The sequence below is a fragment of the Echiichthys vipera genome (genome assembly GCF_963691815.1).
Source record: "Echiichthys vipera genome assembly, chromosome: 15".
Taxonomy (NCBI): Eukaryota; Metazoa; Chordata; class Actinopteri; order Perciformes; family Trachinidae; genus Echiichthys; species Echiichthys vipera.
In genome coordinates, this window is record NC_139840.1 from 6,588,225 (window position 1) to 6,608,876 (window position 20,652).

The window sequence follows — 20,652 nt, forward strand, 5'->3', positions numbered from 1 at the left end:
CAGAACAAAACACCCAGGGGCACAAGGTAACTGCACAGAAAAGGTATTTTTCATTTAATGGGAACAAATGGGGTCATTGCAGTTCTGTACAGCTCAACAATATGAGACCATCACATCCTAATTACAGTAAAATAACCTTTTTCGGTACTTCTGTGTGTGTGTGTGTGTGTGTGTGTGTGTGTGTGTGTGTGTGTGTGTGTGTGTGTGTGTGTGTGTGTGTGTGTGTGTGTGTGTGTGTGTGTGTGTGTGTGTGTGTGTGTGTGTGTGTGTGTGTGTGTGTGTGTGTGTGTGTTGTACTAGTGCCGTTCTAGTCCCTGGTTGAAATGCATTCTTCCTGACGTGTCCCCTCCCCCTCTCATCCCTCTTCACCTCAGGACGTCCAGACGTGGTGGAGTCCGTTCCAGAAGATCCCACATACAACGTGAGCAGCGAGCTCACCCTGGAGGTGAGCCGCAGTGACGACAATGCCCTCATCACCTGCGCCGTCGACCATCCCTCTCTCGCCCCGGGGGACAAGAGGAGCGAGCACGCTCTGCGGGTGTTGTGTGAGTCAACTGGGAAGTGGGGTGGAATGGGAATGAGAGGGGATACAGGGTATAGGAGGATAGTGGGTAAAGAGAGGGGAAGTAGAGGGCGGACAGATATGAGAGGGAAATGCAAAGTAAAACCTCAAACTGCTGTCTTTTTTTATTTATCTCTGTCTTGCTCTTCAATTTTATTAGGCAGCCGAGGCACATTTCCCCCCTTTGCAGTTTAATCTGTGCTCCAGTCATTTCACATAAGCTAGCTGTAATAATGACCGCACAGGAATGTAACCTTCCTCCACCGGTGCACTTGCCCAGAATTGAGTCATAAGTAAAGCAGGATATTATCTCGAATGAAACTATAAATGGAGCCACGTTGAAGTCTTTGTGGGTGCTGCCACCCTGTGGGCCAGATGCCGGTACTGCATCGGCGAGGAAAAGGGATGTCGTTGTGTAAGGGGTTATGTCATTGTAGGAGGTAGCGAGATGGTGACGCCTCCAGGATGCAGATGGGAGTAGATGTGAGACGGAGATGAGACTGTCAGTGCTGTGTGTGCATGTCCGTGCGCTTATGAGTGCTGTGTTATGTAACTATACTCTGTGTCTACATGTGTGTTTGTCTTTCCCTGACAGATTCCCCTAGCGTGTATATCAAGCCTGAAAGCGATCTGCCTAGAGAGGGGGAGAAGTTTCATCTTCAGTGTTCTGGCGATGGCAATCCCGAGTAAGAAACACACACACACACACATTTCCGTCACACCATGTCTGCCTGTCTGCAGGTTTACAAACACTTTCCCTGGTTCAAACACAAGTGAGACAGACACCCCTTGCACAAATACACAGTCCCCTACCAACTTAATTTACAACACATGTACACAGGTCCAATTATCGCTGAGGTCAGTGACTTCCATATAACAGTACAAACATCTTTAATTAATGACACAAAAAAAGAACATCCAAAATATATGTATATAAGGATTTATACATGGTCATGTTCCAGCATTTCCAGGCAGTTTGCAACATAACGAAGGCTTACTAACTTCTTCTTAGGCCTGCATTTTACGGGGGTAAGAGGACCTAATAGTGCATGTGCTTCATTCTGTATGCAAGAGCCACAGCAGCACCAGAGCAGTTCATGTAGCATATCTGTGTGAACCTTGTAAATGTAATTCCTAACTGAGCTTCAATAAAGTGTTTCCTGTCAGTTTAATGCACCCAGAAATAGCCACTCCAAAAGTGCATCGGTGCCATCTTAAACTGCTCATGTGACCATATATTTTGTGATCTGCCACCTCCATGGTCAAGAGTATGTATAGGCAGCTACCTAACATGGGTAAGGTTAGGGAGAGATGGTAGTCATGGTTAAAAGAAACCGTCGGTAACTGTTGGTTGAAGACACTGTTGTGTTTGGTGTCAAGGTCGGACACTTTTTTTGAGAGGCTGTAACATCAACATACTTCCACCTTTTCTTATTCGCAGGACCACAAGATATCGGTATCTTTGAGTATTTGAACGTATGACTGATGGTGACATTTATGTTGTGAGGACAGTTCCGGGTGGACAGTTAATTCAGGATTTATGTACTGTCTTCCTTATAGCGCTCGTAGCCTTTTTATCGTTTGTTCTCGGCCAGTGCTAACGTCCTCTCTCACCTCCATGACTCGAACCAGGTGTGAGTTCTTAATATTATTCTTATGTCTAGTAAATGACCCAATAGATCATCATTTATATGAAGCCGGTGCTTCGTCTAACATAGGAACTAGGCCTGTTTTTCTCTTACTGAAGCATGTACTGGTGGAATCAATTAAAATGCATGCATGTGCAGGTAGCAGAACTGGCAGTCTGTACACACTTGTAGGTGATCACACACCAACGTGTTTAATTTCTGACATCCTCTCGTAGTTGTAGTCAAACATGACACGTACATAAACACACACACACGAGCGCAGTTAGCGGAAAAACATTTGCTCGTACAAGCTTTCACGTGTGTACACACTTATTTCTGATACCCACATGCACATTAACAAACTGCGAGCCCCGTCCTGCCTGCACACAATACACTCTTTCCCCTGCCCTTTCTGCATTATAGATGAACCTTCAGCCAACCAGCCCTATCGATTCACTCCCCTCCCCTCCCTGCCTCCCTGCATCCCTCCATCATCCGGTATCTCTCCGCCGCCGTGTCACTCACGACTCGTTCACTCCTCTCTGTCTTGTCACGGTGCCTCTTGCCCTCCTCTCCCCGTCCTTTCCTATAACTCTCCTCTATCTCTTCTCACACCTTTTCTCCCTAAACTCCCAATCCCCCCCCCTCCTCCTCTTCTTTCCGTTTTGCTCTCCTGCCACCCGCCTCCTTTCCCCCCGTCAGCTCATCCCTGGAGTGGCTAGGAATAAGACGAGCCGGTTAGCTTGATTGACAGGTGTAATAGATAGGGGGCGGGGCAGGAGGAGGTTACTGTCATCGCATGAGTGTCCTTTAACGGACAGCATAGGAGTCGATAAATTATAGACGGGAGAAAAACAAGACACGTGCAGTGTGCCGGGGTCAGGGTCTCAGTTCCCACGGGGACCACTTATGCTAGAAATCTATTCATTTGAGATACAATTAGACACTAAAGTACATAACACTTAAGTTATGTATGTTCTATATAAGATAAAGTCATGTTCCATGGTAATAAATGCTCCTGTGTAGTTCACAGCGGCCCTGAGAGTATAACGGGTTCAGGGCTCATTTCCCACGGGGATCAAGATACACAAAAAGGCTTTAGATAAACGTGTACGCCGAGTGGCTGTATGTACAAAAAACAAGGCTATAGAGAGGGTAGAGAAACATTTGCCGTAAAAAATGACAAGGGAAAGAGAGGTAGAGAGGGAAAGAAAACAAACCGTCAGGAGAGGGAGAGGTGAGCGGAGAAAAGCGTGGGCGGAGAGGAGACAGAAAGATTTGGTGACAAGCAGCGAGTGACTAAGACAGAGATGGAGAGCAAACAAGATAAAGCGTGTGTGTGTGTACGTGTTTGTGTGTGCGTGTGTGAGACAGAGGGGGAGCGTGCTCAGCTGTGTGCATTGCCGCTTGTGGATGAGCTAGTGTCCAATCAAAGCAGATACAGGTTGCCCCCGCAGCTGTCAGTCATAACCCAATCGCCGTGACAACACCTTTCCCACGACACCCACCTTTCCCACGACACCCAGCCGCTCGCATCCCTCTCCTCCCCCTCCAGCAGCCCTGCCCAATCAAACTCAATGAACGTCACCCGCTATTCCATGATACACACTTTTCTCTCTGTGGTCACATCCTGTCAGGTTCAAAAGAATAATTTACCCTATCAAATTCTATACTGCGTTTCCTTGACTCCCGGCAGCAAGAGCTTTCTAATACAACAGAGAGGGATTCCTGCTCTACATTCTTTTATATTTCCCATCTATTCAATCAGCGCAGCACAGGAGGACATCTAAGCTTGAATCATCTAACCCAGACTGTTGACTTCACACATTTACAGCCAAAATGACATGCATAAGTTTGACCTACGTATTGCGTGCAAGCTTTCCTATGCGTGCAAGGTCATGGCCACGGTTAGAAAACAGCAGGGAACATGTAACAGGATTGAGGTAATCCATTACATGTCAAAGGATGAGGCCAGCCTTATTTCTCTTAGTGTCAACAAATCCCATGAAAAGACCAACACAAGGACTTGAGTACTAACGCTTTTGCCCGTGTAACCAACGCCTGTAACAGTTTATTCAGCAAAACTACTGACAACTCATCAGCGAGCCACATCATTGCACTCAGTGACCTGTTCTTGTTACGATGGATTATTCCGACACATCCACATATGCTGTCCTGCTGCCCTGCTGCCCTCAATACTCACTGGTGCAACAAATGTGTATTAATCCACAGCTCAATATAGTCCCCAACAAATGCACTATTTACTCCGGTTTGAGTCGCTAGTGGCCAGCTGTTTTAAAAAAACACTTAGTCACATTTAAATGTACAATAATTGATGTTTTTGCCCACATAGGGGCAGTGCAATTATGTAAGTAAAACATTTTATCGCCTTATAAAGTTGATATGGAAAACAAAGGCAAACAGCGGCTTATTTGTTCTTATTTATTATAGCTAGCGGCTGACTTTGTCTTTCTGCTGTTTGGTGCTGGGCATGGAGTGACAGCGGGTTGATCAGAGCTTTGTTTTTGCTGGTAACAGCTGCCTAATGGTTCTTGAAACTGCGCTGATGAGCACTGAATTAAAATAATTAAACTGTGGACTGCGAAACCAAAACAATGCTGAAAATCTCAGTCTGTTGATTTGTCATTCCATCCATATATATATACATATATATAAAATAGTGATTGGAGTAGCTTTAAATTTGTCCATCTTTTATATGAAGCAATGGTCAGGGTAGTCAGAAGGAAAAGGGGGAAGTTGGACGAATGCATTGTTCTTCTCAGGGCCATAACAATCTCCAACTGTAAAAAAAATACTCATCAGACAACAGATGCATTTGGTAGAAACAAGTGTAGGATTATAAAGATTTTAATCATTAACATAATTTAACAAATCTTACATCAATAATTCAGCAAAAACACCCTATAGTGCAGTGTTCGCCGTGATAATGATTACAGCTGGGAGAGGGAGGAAAATGTAGATCCAAAGAAGCCATAATTGCAATAAAGAATGTCTTCAAGCGTATCATGACTTTTGTGCAGTGTTTATTAATGGATGCATGCTAATTGAAAACTTTCCACCTAAGCAGAGCTCATAGCTAAAAATTAAACGGACTTTAGCCATGCATGGGGGGAAATCACCGGTGTGGTTGGACCAATCAGCTTCCTGCACTTAAACTTCCTGCTGTATAACAGAGATTGACTTTGGAGCATCATGTGTAATAATAGCACTACACGAGTTACAGCCTGTAAATGTGAAGTTAATTGTTCAGTTAATTGCATATTGTCCCGCATTTGGAGGCAGTGTGATACAACAGCTGATTCTGATTTATTGAAGGTAACAAGACAACGTAGCCAAACATGGTCAGGACACGCTTGTTTGAAATACTTCATGGTTGAATATTCATTTGCCTAAGGACAGCTGACTGAACACTAGAGTCTGTTTTTTTTTTTTTAGCATTGCTAAGATTTGTATTCCTAAAAGGACACATATTCCAAACTTTGAGCTTCCTAGTAAGTCCACGGTCTCCCTAGTGTTTGCTCAGCACTAGGTGTCAAGGGAGCAGACGATGTCTCTCATTAGCTTTAACTCCCCTTGTGAATTTTTGCCCGGCAGCCACAGCAGATAGAAATATCATGAGGTTTGCCTTTTTAGAAACTTCCAACTAGAATTTAAAATATTGGTCTAAGCGATGTATTGTATCTCCCTCTAACAGTTACTGTACAACCATAAATGGTCGCCTCCATCATGAATTTACGGATTGCACCTTTAAGTGTCGCTGGGGTTTATTTTCATATTTCCAAGAGCGATTAATCAGTCCGACCAATTCAGGTCTGTCCCCGTTTCTGTCTCCCCGTCATTGTAATTACTGTACATCGCTTAAGGACTCGCCCATTTACATAATTGATTCTTTTATCAAGACACGTCTCGCTATCTCTCCCATACACAATCTCTCATGCAGAATGGATTTTTTTTTTTTTTAACGCAGGCTGATTTGAAATGCTGATCTCTGTTCTGTTGTCTCCTTCTCCCTCCATCTCTTCTAATTTCTTTTCTTCTGCAAACCGCGGCCCTCCTCCCAAACCCCAGCACTCCTCCCAAACCCCATCCCTCTTTCCATCATTTTCTTCATCAACCCCCCCCCCCCCTCCACCACACACACACACACACACACACACACACACACGCACACACTTTTACTGTCTGCTGCAAACCCTTTCCCTCCATCGTTCATTCTCTCCTTCAGTCCCTTCTCCGTTTTCTCTCTGTTCTCACTTGCTCTCCTCCCCTGCTTTTTTATCTTTTCTTTATCCCACCTTCGATCCCTCCCAGGCTCCCCCTCTCCTTCAACCATTTTGTTTCCTTAGATCTCAACTTCACCCTCGATCATTTCATCTTTTCTCTTTGTCCTGCAGCACTTGTCACAGCTCCCGTCTCCTCTGATCACTTCACCCCTCTTTTGATTTACTTAGTCAGACTAATTTTTCTATTTTTTTTTTTAATTTGCAGAGCATGTGCAGTTCAACTCAGGACTCTCATTCTTTGTGCACTTCTCTCTCCTGTCATAACAGGCCCAACTCCTACATCTGGGAGAAGAAGGATGGAGAGCTCCCCCCACTGGCCAAAGCCGACGGTGCTTTCTTACACTTCGAGATGCTCAACAAATCAGATAATGGCGTCTACCTCTGCCACGCTGACAACGGCATAGGAAACAGCCAGGGGGAGTACACGCTCCTGGTGCAAGGTAATAAGGAGAAGTGAAAAGTGGGAAGAAAAAACAGACAGAAATGGGATGTGGGGTGGGGAAGAGGGGGGCTGATGTAGAGAAAGACTTGGGATGTCGTCTTCTTTTACTTTTCTTCATCACGTTTCTTTATTTCTGTCGTTTGTTGTGGCTTTTGCTTGTACTTCTTCCATCTTTTTTTCTCTTCTGATTTTCTTTCATTTTTTTTCCTCCTGTTTTTGTTTTGTTTTTTTGTTTCTCATCCAACCGCGCCACCATCACCAACGCCACCGCTTACCATCCAACCGCTTTCGCTCATTATTGCGCTTGTTTCCCTTTCACTTTAATGTGTCCCGTTCGTTCGATCCACGGCCATTATTGCGCTTTGCTTGGTCATTCCCACTCCTCCTCCTCCTCCTCCTCCTCCTCCTCCTCCTCCTCCTCCTCCTCCTCCTCCTCCTCCTCCTCCTCCTCCTCCGTCTCCTCCCAAGATCCTATGGACCCTGACACCACAGTATCCTTCCTTGACTTTTCAACCTCTCCATCTTCCACCTCCTCCTCCTCCTCCTCCTCCTCCTCCTCCTCCTCCTCCCCCTCCTCCCAAGATCCCATGGACCCAGACACCACAGTATCCTTCCTTGGCTCTCCAACCTCTCCATCCTCCTCCTCCTCCTCCTCCTCCTCCTCCTCCTCCTCCTCCTCCTCCTCCTCCTCCTCCCCCTCCTCCCAAGATCCTATGGACCCAGACACCACCGTATCCTTCCTTGGCTCTCCAACCTCTCCATCCTCCTCCTCCTCCACCCTCCCACCCTCCTCTCCTCCTGAAGTTCACTCTGGCTCCGGCTCTGATGCCACTTCCTCCTCCTCCTCCTCCCCTCCTGACCTCACCTCTTCCGACTACTCGCCAACCCCCACCCCCTCAGCGGCTGACGTGTCGCCCACCGACTCTGAATCCTCCACCACCACAACCACCCTCTCCAACGCCCTCTTCCCTGACCTGCCACACCCTCCCTCCTCCTCCTCCCCGACTGCTTCTCCTCCCCTCTCAGCAAGCATCGCTCCTTCCACCGTCGATCCCTACTACTCCACCCCCGCCTCCTCCCTTACTCCCTCAGTTTCCGTCCGGCTGAATGGAGTTTACACTTTCACAGGTAAAAGCATCTGAGTTACACACTTGCACACACACTTGCAAACAAGAGAGAGGCAAGGAGCTTAGTAATGGAGTGGAAAAACAAACACCATTCAAGTTACTTCCTCGATACACAAACTGTGCTTGCATTGTGGAGCTGTCAAGGATACAGAGTTTGTTTTATATGCACAAACACACTAACACACACACTAACACACACACACACACACACACACACACATGAAAAGAGATACTGATGCTGACAGCAGGTGAAGAATTTAAAAAAAACACAATGAAGGAAAAAGTGGCTTTCGTGTGGCCGTTTCACAGCTGTGTCATGTTTTTTTTTTCTTGTTTTCCTCTTTCCTCCTGTTGATAACCCCTAACCCCACCCCGACACCCTCCAACACACACTCCTCCACGCATCTAACCAACCATCCATCCATTCATCCATCAATCTAAACATCCAACAATCCATCTACTCATCCACTTGAGAAGATGCTCCAGACAACAGTGCAGGTATAAGTTTTTCCACCAGTCATCTGTCGTTCTTACTTTCTGTCGTTCTAACTTTTCGTCCACCTGCCTGTCTGTCTGTCCATCTGTAGGTCTGACTGTCTGTAGCTCTGTCTGTTTTTGACTGTCACTCTGGGAAAAAAAAAAACCCTGTCTGGGGACACTTTGAACTTCAGAGCAGAGGGATGAATATTTCATACTGCCCACATAATGCTTTGTTGTTACCCGTACATACACAGGCACAGGCTCAAAGCTCAAGCTCGCACACACTTTCACACCAGCACCATTCACACCAGGCACTCTCATATCTCACTAAGACACACGCACAAGCATGACCCCTTAAGTGGTACAAGTCATTTACACAGTGTTCCACTTCCTCTGTGTGTGTTTCTCTATATGTGTGCGTTGTTCTGTGTGTGTTTGTGTGTTAGTGTGTGTGTGTGTGTGTGTGTGTGTGTGTGTGTGCGTGCGTGTGTGCGCCGGAAAGGGGGATGGGGTCAGGCTTCGAGGTGTTCTTGGGTCTTGTCTGCTTTCCTTTGATGCTGACAGCAGGATTTATGGGCTCATTCTCAGTCTCGCCTCGTCAGCATGCCCCTCTCACCTCCACGCCGGCCAGCCAGTGTATGTGTGTGTGTGTGTGTGTGTGTGTGTGTGTGTGTGTGTGTGTGTGGGTGTGTATGTGTGTCATTCTGACTGGTGCTCAGAATCTCCCTTCCTCACATACCCTCTCCCCCCTCTTCTCCTTGTTCTCTGTCTGCAGCTGTTGTCAAGCCATTTCACTTCTTTAACTGGCTAAAATGTGATTTTCTATTATTTTTGTTTCCAAAATTGTCCATTCCCCCCGTCATTTGGTGTCCCAGCTGGTTGTTATGTGTTCCTTCCTTTATCCAGTTTCAGTTTGGTCTACATTTCTGGTTGTCAGTGGCTGTTGCTGTGCCTTTGTCTTGATTTCCGGTTCTCTGATGGTTGATGCTAGAATGGATGGTCCAAAGGGATGGGCGAAGGCATGACACGCCCTACTCTGCCTCTGATTGGCTTACCCTGATATTCTTACCCTAACTTTAAAGAGTCTCACTCCTCCTGCCTTAACCGTACCAACCCAATCAATGAAGGCAACAAGTACTTGCCAGACTGAGGCGGGTCATGCCTTCGCCGTACCTCAGTCTGGACCATCCATTCTAGCATTAACCTTCTTTGGGTGTATAGCTGTTTCCTCCTCTGACTGGTTGAATCCCTTCCCTCCACATTGTTTTGACCCCTGAAACATTCACCAAATGCAGGCTAGGATCTTTTTTCTAACTTCCTTTCCATAATCTGTTTTTACGCTCTTTGGTATGAGAAGTGCTGTTTTTTCGAGTCTGAGTTCTTATCTGAGTGATTTTCAAAATGACGCCCAGTATCTGATCCGGACTGAAAAGTCAGGCGAAATAAATGATGTATCAAATTATTTCTGCATAGATTGCTTTCTTTTCTGAGGGGCAAGTAGCTAAAGTGGCTGAAGCGAGGCAAAGCTGGGGAGAAAAATATAAAATCTCTGCTGTTGGGTGAAGAACTTGCATCTAAAAAAAAAAAGCCAGCTTTTCAGAGATGAGGTCTTGTTTTTTTAGCTTGACTGCTCTGAATTGTAAGAGCATTCGCAAGAATAAAACATTTGGATATGTTTCCAAAATGTAGGCATACTACAGGTATTGAAGTATACTGTATTTCTACCAGTATGAAAGTGAAAGTACACTTCTTGGTGCTTCTTCAAAGTAAATAATAAGTAAAAGAGATGCTAATATAAGTCAAATCTAAATATTTTTGCTCTAATTGCTCTTTTTTGGGAGCACAAAGTAATCAATTTATCTGACAAATACAATTCAAGTCAAATAGTCTCAATATAACAGAATATTTTCAGTAATCTAAAATATTGCTACTTGAGTTTTCCTATTTTTTAGCATAATGTATGTGTATTTAAGCGCTAAATACATATTTATTATACTTTTTTTTTAAAAGAAGTAATTAATTAATACATTTTCTAAAATGCATTTTTAATTTTAATATCATTATACTATATATTATGTTATAATTATCTGTTACAACACTTCACCTTATATTATGTCTCATATGCTTCACTCTATCATAAGCTACTGCACTATTTTATGTTAATATGCTACATAGACTCTTGCATTATATTCTACATTCCCGGCTATATTAATACAAACAAACACTACCGTCACTTAATCCTATCGTATATTAGTCTGGTGTGAGCATAGGTTCCTCAGCAAGGTTATTATGTTACCTCTGTATAAACTGAGACAGTCGTTCACATTCATTTAAATTCCTTCAGTTAAAGTCAAAAGATGGAAATCCCCACGGCTGAAAGGGCAAGGATTTCACCCGACATCAGCAGTGTGTATTCCCACAAGGTTCTTACAAGTGATTGGGACTTGCTCTGTAACCTGCACCCTGCTGTTGCATGTTAGTCACGAACAATTTTTTAATGGAGGGTGACGCAGTGGGCCCTTTTCTTTCGCCTGGCTTTTTTTTTCATATCCTTGTCTTTGTCTTCTGAAGGTTTGCCGCCTGTGCCTGAGTATTATATATTGACAAGTCTTCTCCGCTCCCCTGTTCTTTTCTTTTCTCTCTGCCTTCTCTCTGTCACTCTCCCCATTATTCTCTCTCTGTCTCTTTCTCCGTCTGCTACCTTTCATCATCTATTTCCCGTCTCCACCGATATTCATACGGCACCCCCTCCTCCCTCTGTGCTCTTAACCTCTCTCTTTCCCTCTCTCCCCTTATTTTTCATTGTCTCTACCTCATTGTCATTGCTCCTTTTCTCTTTTTTCTCTTCTATCTCCCATTATGTCACCCATCTTATCTTAACTACATGACTGGCTCTCCTCTCCTCTCTTTGCCTCTCCTCTCCTCTCCTCTCCTCTCCTCTCTTCTTAAGACCCCACAGCCATGTCGACCTCTTCGGGGGTGGACCATGCCGTGATCGGAGGGGTGGTGGCTGTAATCGTCTTCATCCTGCTCTGCCTCCTCATCGTCCTCGGCAGATACCTCATCAGACACAAAGGTCACCTGCTCACACACACACAAATACATGAACACGGACGGACACACTCATGCATTCATGCATGAGCGTATACCAAGATACACTTGCATAAATATGGATGCATCCGTACCCAGTCCGGATCTCACACGTACACACATGCATATGCATACAAATGCAGGGACACAGGACTGCAAATGCATGCATACCTAAATTTTGAATCTCAGCATAAACCTCACTTATTTTACTCTCAAAGCAGAAAATGAATGAATGACAAAAAGTGAATGTTTATTCATTGCCATTTAATACATTTTGGTTCACACAACTTCCTGTGAGATTAGATGTCCTGACATCAGCGATATTTCAGCGGCACATTTGATGTAGCCAAATATGGGGATTAAAGTGATGTGATAGAAAGGTAATTGCTTCCTGGCCTTGATGTTAGCTAGTTATTCTGTGGCTCATGTGCTCTGTGAGTGGGAGAAAACAAAATGGTGTTTCTTTTTGCTTTCTTTACATGCTCATTCAAACAAGTTCAAAGCAAATTCAAATGTCCATGCTCCAGCGGGGGACAGGGGGAATTTAAATGGCACTGAACACGCTTCAGCGCCCAGGTGGCGCAGTTGATAAACACTTTTCCCACATTTACCACCACGGTGCGCCAGATTCAGCCCCCTGCTCCGGAGTCCACAGCTGGTCAAGAATATTGAATGCAATCACTTGGTGGCCAGTGATCACAGATGCCAGGTCTGTGAGGGATCATGTCCGTGTCACCGCACTAGCGACTCCCTCTGGTTGGTTAATGCACCTGTGCAGGGAAGGGTGGGATCTGGGGGGGTGATAGTTGAAGCTCCTTGCTGAGTTTGCGGGTCAGCGGAGGAGTAGGCAATTACGCAGATTGTAGTCTTTAACAGGTCCTAACAGGTGGCTGTATATGGGGAAGATAATAAGACTAACTCTTTTCACAGATGGTATTCTGCGTCAGATATAGATGTCTTAAATGACTTTAACCCTTTCCCTGGCTGTGTTCACAGACAGCTGATGTTGTCTGTTTCTGTTGTTCAGTCTCTCTAGTATTTTAGGATATACAACCACATGAATGACCAAAGCCCCATAGGTCATGTGATGCCAATTGAGTCAACTCCATTACATCTGATTTAAGTCCGTTGGGTGTTAAAGACATGCGGCTGAAAGCTCCATAAACAGTGGATTATTTCAAATGTCAAGAATACACTTTCATTCTCAATTCAAAAGTGAGATATAAATGTTCATGAAGTGTGAACATTATGAGAACAAGAGGTTGAAATCCTAGGCTGGACAGTTTGAAAGAGCAATGATCGATGGAGAAACACCAACACTCAGACCAGTGATGTGTTTTCACCACTCACTCAGTAAGTCAGGGGCTGGCTACTTTGCTGCGTTACAGCCAAGAGCAGCAAAAATAAGTTGTGAAGTTGCTCTTAGCACCTGTAGAATACAACCGATTGAGACACAGGGCAGGGTTTTACTTGGATGACAATGGCTTGATGGAGCCCTTTAAAGTCATAATCATACATTGTTTCTAGCGGCCTCTTTGGTGGTGAGATGTAACTGCCGGCGAGCCTGTTCTTTCAGAGCCTCCATCTTTTCACGTTCACGGTCACTTTCATGGTCCCTATGTTTTTGCTCTTTTGTAAACTTTTTTCATACACATTCACTTCTCTACTTCCAGTCAGTCCCCTGTATGTTACCCTCTTCAATTGGCTTGAACCAACTTTTCCATCAGCTGTTCTGGCCCATCATAACTAAAATAAAACTCCACATAAAACCTGTAGTGTACCCAAATAAACACCTTTTTATTAGTTGTTCTCTGGACTGTCTCCTGCCTAGCCAGGAACTCAAGGAAAACTTCACTGCAAAGTAGTCCAACAGCATTAAAAGGAAAAAGAAACACAAACAAAAGTTCTCAATAACACCTGAAGTGATCATTTACACATCATATTGGAACATCTTGCCACTAGCATAACAATCTTTGGACATTTTACCGTTCCAATGTTTGACTTTTACTGCCGCAGCAGCCTTGTTTCTCCTCCCAGTCCCTTTTCTCTCTCTGTGTATCTATCTGTCTCTCTCTCTTACCATCTGCTTCCCCTGTTCTCTCTCTCCTTCCACAGGAACGTACCTGACCCACGAGGCAAAGGGCTCGGACGACGCCCCCGATGCAGACACAGCTATCATCAACGCAGAGGGAGGCCACTCCGGAGCAGAGGACAAGAAGGAGTACTTCATCTAGATAGAGGACGGGAGCGCTGGAGGAAAGGAGCGGGAGGATGGGGGAAGAGGAAAAGCTGGAGGATGTGGATTAGAGGAGAGGGGAGGAGCAAAGGGGGGGAAAAAAAACCTCCATTTGTTTTCACAACTGCTTCGGTTGTTCACGCGGTTGGAGGGACGATGGGAGGGGACGGGAGGGGAAGAACTGTGGGCTGGATAAAGCGATGAATTGAGCTTCAACTAGTACTACCCTCTTTGCATTGATACAGGGAAGTGAGATTTTGCACTGACATGGACGAACTGAAGTTACACACTCAAACACACACACACACACACACACACACACACACACACACACAAACACATACACACACACACAAACTCTTCTCACACTGACTTGAATGCTCGTAGATGCTCAGATTAACAAGCGCGAGCCTCTTACTGTACTAACACGTCTGAATTGTGTGACTTATTTCTGAATGACGCATTAACACATCATCACACAAGCATCGCATCCGACTTCTAACTGTCAGCGCCTTCGAAAAAGCTAAATTGTAACTCACATTCCCAAGCTGATACTTCACTTCTCATACCTCTCCGACTTGTCTCCTCAACGTTTAAACCAAAACCAACTCTGTCGTTTCCCTGTTTTGTTTTTTTTGTCCCCATTCTTTCCATCTAACAAGGCGGTATCCCTCTGTAAACATTCTAGTGGCAGAGAAATCCATCAATAGGAAATGATTACTGACTGATTTAATCTCCTTCTCTCACAGTTTGAATCTTCCTGCGTCCTCACAAACCCTGGTACAAGCCGCTGAATTACCCACAAAGCAGCATCACACGACATGCAACACTCATGCAAAAATAGCATTCCCGCCTTGCGCTACCAGGCTGAGGGGCTCCAGTATACATATATAAATATATATATATAGAATTATATAGCATTCTTTTTACTTGACAGAAAATGTTTGGTGTGCTGTAAATACACTCTCTCTCTCTCTCTCTCTCTCTCTCTCTCTCTCTCTCTCTCTCTCTCTCTCTCTCTCTCTCTCTCTCTCTCCCTCTGTGCTCTCTCTACCTTCTGTTCTTCTTCTTCTTCTATTCTCTTCTCTGTCTACATCTCCCTCTCTCCTGAATCTCATACCGTCTGTTACTGCAGTACAGTAACTTATATACTCTAAAAAAAAGCCTGCCTGTTTTTATTACATGCGTGGAGATGCAGAGTCAAAACTATCAATATCTGGGGAAAAAACGGAATAAAAATAACATGTTGCGATGAAAAGTATCCTTAACTGCAAATATTTGTACGAGGAACGTTTTCCCTTGCTTTGGTTTTTCTTTTTCATTTATTCCTTTTGGTTTTTGGGGGAATTTCTGAGAGATTTTCTCTCGTCAGTGTCTCAGTGTGTTGCTGTCAGTGTTAACAGTTTACAGTGTCTGTCGGTTTCTCAGTCCAGGAGTCCATAGTTCTAATTTTTTCCATTTTGGTTTAGAGATTTAAGGTTCTGATGCAATTTCTATCCTTTTATTCTCCCTGATTTGTCGGCCCTAAACACTAAACTGTAGCAAAACCTCGGTCGAACACAGCTTTCGAAAAAGGTGTCAAAGTGTTTGGTGAAGTTGTCCTGGAGCATCCCTGCCCCCTGTTCATGTGGACCGCTGTGGTTTTCCTTCCTCTTGACCCCGCAGAATGTACTTCCGCCATCTTTCTCCCTGCAGCAGACTGCTTGTCTTGGCGACGCCACCTGGGGCTAAATTCATTGAGTAGTAACATCATGACTTCCTCTAAAAAAAAAAACTGCCATGGTTGTTGCCCAGGGGAGGTGAAAATGCCTGCTCGTTTCCACGACTTGGCCAACGTACCTACATACATTATGACAAACTTCTTGGCAAAAATAACCCCTTTCTGTTATTGTTTTTTTCTGTATGTGTGTGTGTGTGTATACGTGTGTATGTGTGTGTTACTGCAAACAGGAATCATTCGCCAGCTTAGCAAAAGGTTCCCATAAATGAACAGTATTTTATTAAGGTAGGGAGTTCGCCTTGGTGCTGGCAAGCTCCACTTGGCCCTGTCGTGGAAATTGATCGCAATCTAACTAAGAGGCTCTGGGCTCCAGACTGTACACGTGCCAAGGTTTGGCTTCGTGGGCAGGGTGCCCGAGCCAGAGTCTGGGATGCACTTACGCTGAAGAAAGTCATTTAGGAACGTAAATGTACCCCCCGCCCCCCTTCTCCACTCATCCATTTCGTTTCATTCTTTAATCAATCATCTCGTCTGCGTCCTGATCCACCTTCACCCGGTCTCTCCTCTCCTCATCACTCCTTCCCCCTCGTGGTCGCCCCCCCCCCCTCCCGTCTCTGAACGATGTCCGATTCTCCTTGCTGGTCTTTGTCTCATTCAGGAGTCCACAGACGTACAGTAGAAGTAGCGTCTCTCGGTATGCTGGCGTGCGCCGATGTCTCTCTGCAGCACTTTTCGGAGTGTGTCTTGGAGAGGAATCCATTTGCTGTTGTCAGTCTACCCTGTCTAGACAGTTACGTCTGTGATAGTTTTTGTAAACCCTTTTTTGGGAATGTTCAGGGATTGTGCTTTTCGTACCTTTCCCCGCATTGTCGTTAACTGCAACCTAGCTGCTTTAAACTCAAGTGGCCCGGCTAGTGTGTCTATAAGCTGGCTATACTACAAAGAGTGACTTGACCTTGAAGCGAGGTCAGCTGTTGTATTTCTCTCCTCTTAGAACCGTCGGCTGAAAGTTGATGCCGTAGTAAACTTGGCTTGAACACTGCTCTACTGGAGAGTGTTTGGACGTGCAACTCCAAACAAACCAAGATGAACGGTTTGAAGAATTCAGAACACTTTTCATCGACTTGTTTGCTCGGCGACACTCTTCGGCTATTCACAGTATTCATGTCTGCAGACCAGAGGATGGGCTTTGTCTCACAGAGCTTACTGAAGAGTAACCTTTGATTTGTATTTAACCCTAATTCAACTCTGTGAACGGAGAAAGGAATACCTGCCTCATACTCGACAAAGTGTAGTGTCTTCTAAAAACTAATGGACCTGTATTTGCCTGTAACTTATCGTCCTGTCCTTCGTCTTAGTTAATGTGCTAGCATGTAGCTTGCATGAGAAAAGGTTGGAATTTGTAGATAGAGTTTAAGAGTTGGAGATGAGAAAGTGCCGACAAGCCACTCTCCTGAGACAAGAGCGGCAGTGTGCCCAGCTAACCTCCCTGCTGTTCTCTGATCTGCAAACATACGCAGTGTGTCCCAGTTAAAGCCGTCTGTACCTCCTCAACACAGCAGTCCTTGGGATAATACTGAGAGAGCTGATGAAGTAGGGCTCATTCTGCTTGTCCTCATGACACCGTTGAATTGGTACGCGCAGTCAAATTCAATTTTTTCATCGCGTCAGTGCAGTAATGACTAGCTGTCACCAGATGCCAGCAGACAGCAGCTTTTCTTGACCCTCATCAGTCAGACCGAGCTGTCCTGCCCCCAACGCTTGATTCTCACCAACTCCTCTTCAGGCAGTCACACACTAGCTGCCAGTCATCTCTTTATTTTTGTAGTGTAAGCAAGTTGATTTTTAAATTATGTTTTGTAAAAGGTGTGCATAATCTTAAATGTGTTAATTTCAGCTCAGTTGATAATCATTTTCTTTTGTGTTTTTGATTAGATTTTACCAAATCTCGGAGGTTAGCGTTTGTTTTTGTGTTCCGCATTTTATTGTTTCAACAACCATTTTTCTATAACTCCATGTATATAGTGTTGCCTTTACTGGATTCTCTTACAAGCGCACCCATACACACTTTGCAAACACACTTTGAGTACATACACATCCACACACATATCTGGATATGCACGGCAGGCATGGTGTCTGTGACTTTGGTGTATTTGTATATATGTGTGTTTGTGTATGAGTGTGAGGTGTGTATTAATTGACCCAAACAGACTCCGGACACGCTCTTACATGTGTTTTGCGTTCACAAAAATGTTTTTATTTCGATGACTAAAACAAGGCATTTGTTTTTCGACCTACTGTTTTGGATGACAAGTCTTCCTTTCGAATGAATATCCATATCACACGAGAATAGTGCTGTCATGTATGTTAATTTGTACTATGGCTGATGATGTCATCAAGGCGAGACCCAACCGCATGCTGTGGTGGGTTTGTGTCTGTTGAATGTCCATACAGTATTTGTTTTTATTATTATTATTTTTTTGTTAAATACCAGTTCAGTCGTTGACTTCAATAAACATGCATTTGGGTTCATTCCACCCGTCTTGTCGTTGGTTCTTCCTGTTCGGAAACTTTCAAAATCACATCGGACCCCACGCGTCTGTCCAGAGTGTGATCTGTTTTCTGCCCGGGTCCTTGTCTTGGTACAGTTTTTTACACAGCTTCAGGAAAATGACCAGTCCTGGCATCAAACAACTCAAAAGTTCAGTTTAAAAATAGATTTTTTAAAACCAAGTAAAGATCATTTTTAATATGCACATAAATATCGCACTCGGGGAAGACCCAGGACTAGGTGGAGAGATTATATCTCCACACTGGCCTGGGAACGCCTCAGGATCCCCCAGTTAGAGCTGGTTAATGTGGCCCGGGAAAGGGAAGTTTGGGGTCCCCTGCTAAAGCTGCTGCCCCCGCGACCTGACCCCGGATAAGCAGATGAAGATGAGATGAGATGAGATGAGATAACCTACATATTTGTATTAATAATCTAGTATTAATAATACAATAGTGTATAAACTTGCTCTTTGGATTCTCTTTGGAGATTTTGGACTTATGGACTTATTTTCAAAGGGTTAATATCTTCCATTTCATTAAGCATCATTTTCATAGTGACTGTGTTCAGAGGTTATCTTTTCAGTGAATACTGAAAGTAATAAAATAGCTCACAAATAACCAACCAATAATCTCTGAATGTAAGATTGTATGAGTTATCAACAGGTTCTAAAAGGCGACATGCAGCTCCAGGAGACGTCCATCAGAGGGCAGTACAATGCAATAATTCAAAGTCCCTCTGTTAAAATCAAGAAGGTTTGGTATGTTATACAATTAGGAAACTGTCTTTCTCTCTGAATTACAATTCTTATTTGCAATAGTCTTTATCTCATTCTTTCTATATTAGATTATTAAATAATGCTGTCCAAACATACATCTGCTTTAGAGTCTCTGGATCCTTCTCTCTGCTTCCTTTTAGTCCTCTTATCTTCCCCCTGCCTCCTCCCCTTCAGCATGGACTGTGGTTTGGAGAATACTGTTACCACATGTTTATGCTGGAGGTTAATAATCAGATTTAAATCGTACACATGCTGCGAGTTAATTACACAGTGAACGACGGCCACCCTCACACAGGATAAAGGACTTGTTATTGCTGAACTTTACAGACTTATTCCTTGAGCAAAAACGTACGATATTTCTCAGGCTCATTAAATAAATCAATGTATGTGCCAACTAAAGTGTGCAGGAACACATCTTTATATTTGCAGACTGCATCTGTAAGAATATGGTGAAGCAATACTGATGCCAGCAATCGCTTCCTCAGCTCTCATTACTTTACATCTGATTATTTAAACTTGATTCAATCCTCAACATAAAGTGCCTGGTGCTCTATTTATAGTAACTTCTATTGTGTATTGTGTTTTTATGTAAATCTATTACAATGTGTCATGTCTGGATGTAATATGACATGTTCTAAAACTGTTTTTTTGCAAACCATAGACACATTTCTGCACTTTTTACATGCAAAAAAGTAGAAAATAAAGTATTTTCTATTCTATGTAACTAAAATTCATATACTGGGATGAGATCACTATAGTTTTTAATTTAGGTAATACGGTATGACATAGAGTATGATGTAAAAATTACAGGACAGTTATATAAGGTGTGACTACAGATACTTGAACAGTCATTGCAGCAATACTGTGCACTGAATATAAATATAACTGGAAACAGCAGATCAAAAGTATGACAAGAAGTCATTTTACTGTGGTCTATCACAGCCAGAGATTTTATAAAAATAAATAAATAAAGATTTTCTTATAGTGAGAGTAAATCTAGACATCCATATGCATACACATCAGTCATAATCAAAATCCGGCACAATATTTCAAAACAAAGGATTGTCCCTCGCATATTGACTGACAGGTCTTTTAATATATGGGCGTAATAGCAGACATCAAAGCGCTGAATATTCATCACTTAGTGAATGACGAAGTGCAATTCCGGCGTAAAATCATCCCATGGTCTCGTTCGGCATTTACATACATCAAATAAGCCATCGAGACATTTTTTTTTATGTGTAACAACTATTTACGGATAAATGAACGGAGAAAACAGCCGGATGTGGCTAACAGTGATTAGCTCGTGGCAGTACGGTGAAGGCATTAAAACGTCTTTTTTAACCGCTAATACTGCTCAAAATAACACCAAACCTCTGCAGTAGCATGAGAAAACGAAGCACCAATGGGCTCCTTCCTTTTGGATTGACTTTGGTAATCCACGGTGATGGACTTTACTATGAGAGAAGCTGGTACAGGGGCCAGTAGGTAAGTCTTTCAAGACTCTTTTAATAAACTCCGAGCTCACTAACTATGTTGTTGGTGCTTCGTTTAATGTGTACGGATACTTCTCATGCTACTGCAGAGGTTTGGTGTCATTTGAGCAGTATTAGTGGTTGAAATTGCCGTTTTAGGGCGCACTCACACTGTCCATTTCTATTGTGCCCTGTGCTTTAGGGTAATTGTTCCCCCCTCCACCACCGCCCAGGCCCGTTTGTGCTCTTATTACTTGAAATG

At 43.9% G+C, this 20,652-nt stretch overlaps 1 protein-coding gene across 1 annotated transcript in view; it reads left to right on the plus strand.

Moving 5' to 3' along the window:
- The window catches only part of cadm3 (cell adhesion molecule 3), a 97,050-nt gene extending 83,165 nt beyond the window's left edge, over window positions 1-13,885 (plus strand). The window contains exons 6-10 of the mRNA XM_083928205.1: window positions 375-545; window positions 1,158-1,248; window positions 6,762-6,934; window positions 11,494-11,619; window positions 13,749-13,885. Coding sequence (XP_083784331.1) covers window positions 375-545; window positions 1,158-1,248; window positions 6,762-6,934; window positions 11,494-11,619; window positions 13,749-13,867 — 680 coding nt within the window. The 3' untranslated portion in view covers window positions 13,868-13,885. The remainder of the gene's footprint in view (window positions 1-374; window positions 546-1,157; window positions 1,249-6,761; window positions 6,935-11,493; window positions 11,620-13,748) is intronic.
- Window positions 13,886-20,652: the final 6,767 nt, after the last annotated feature.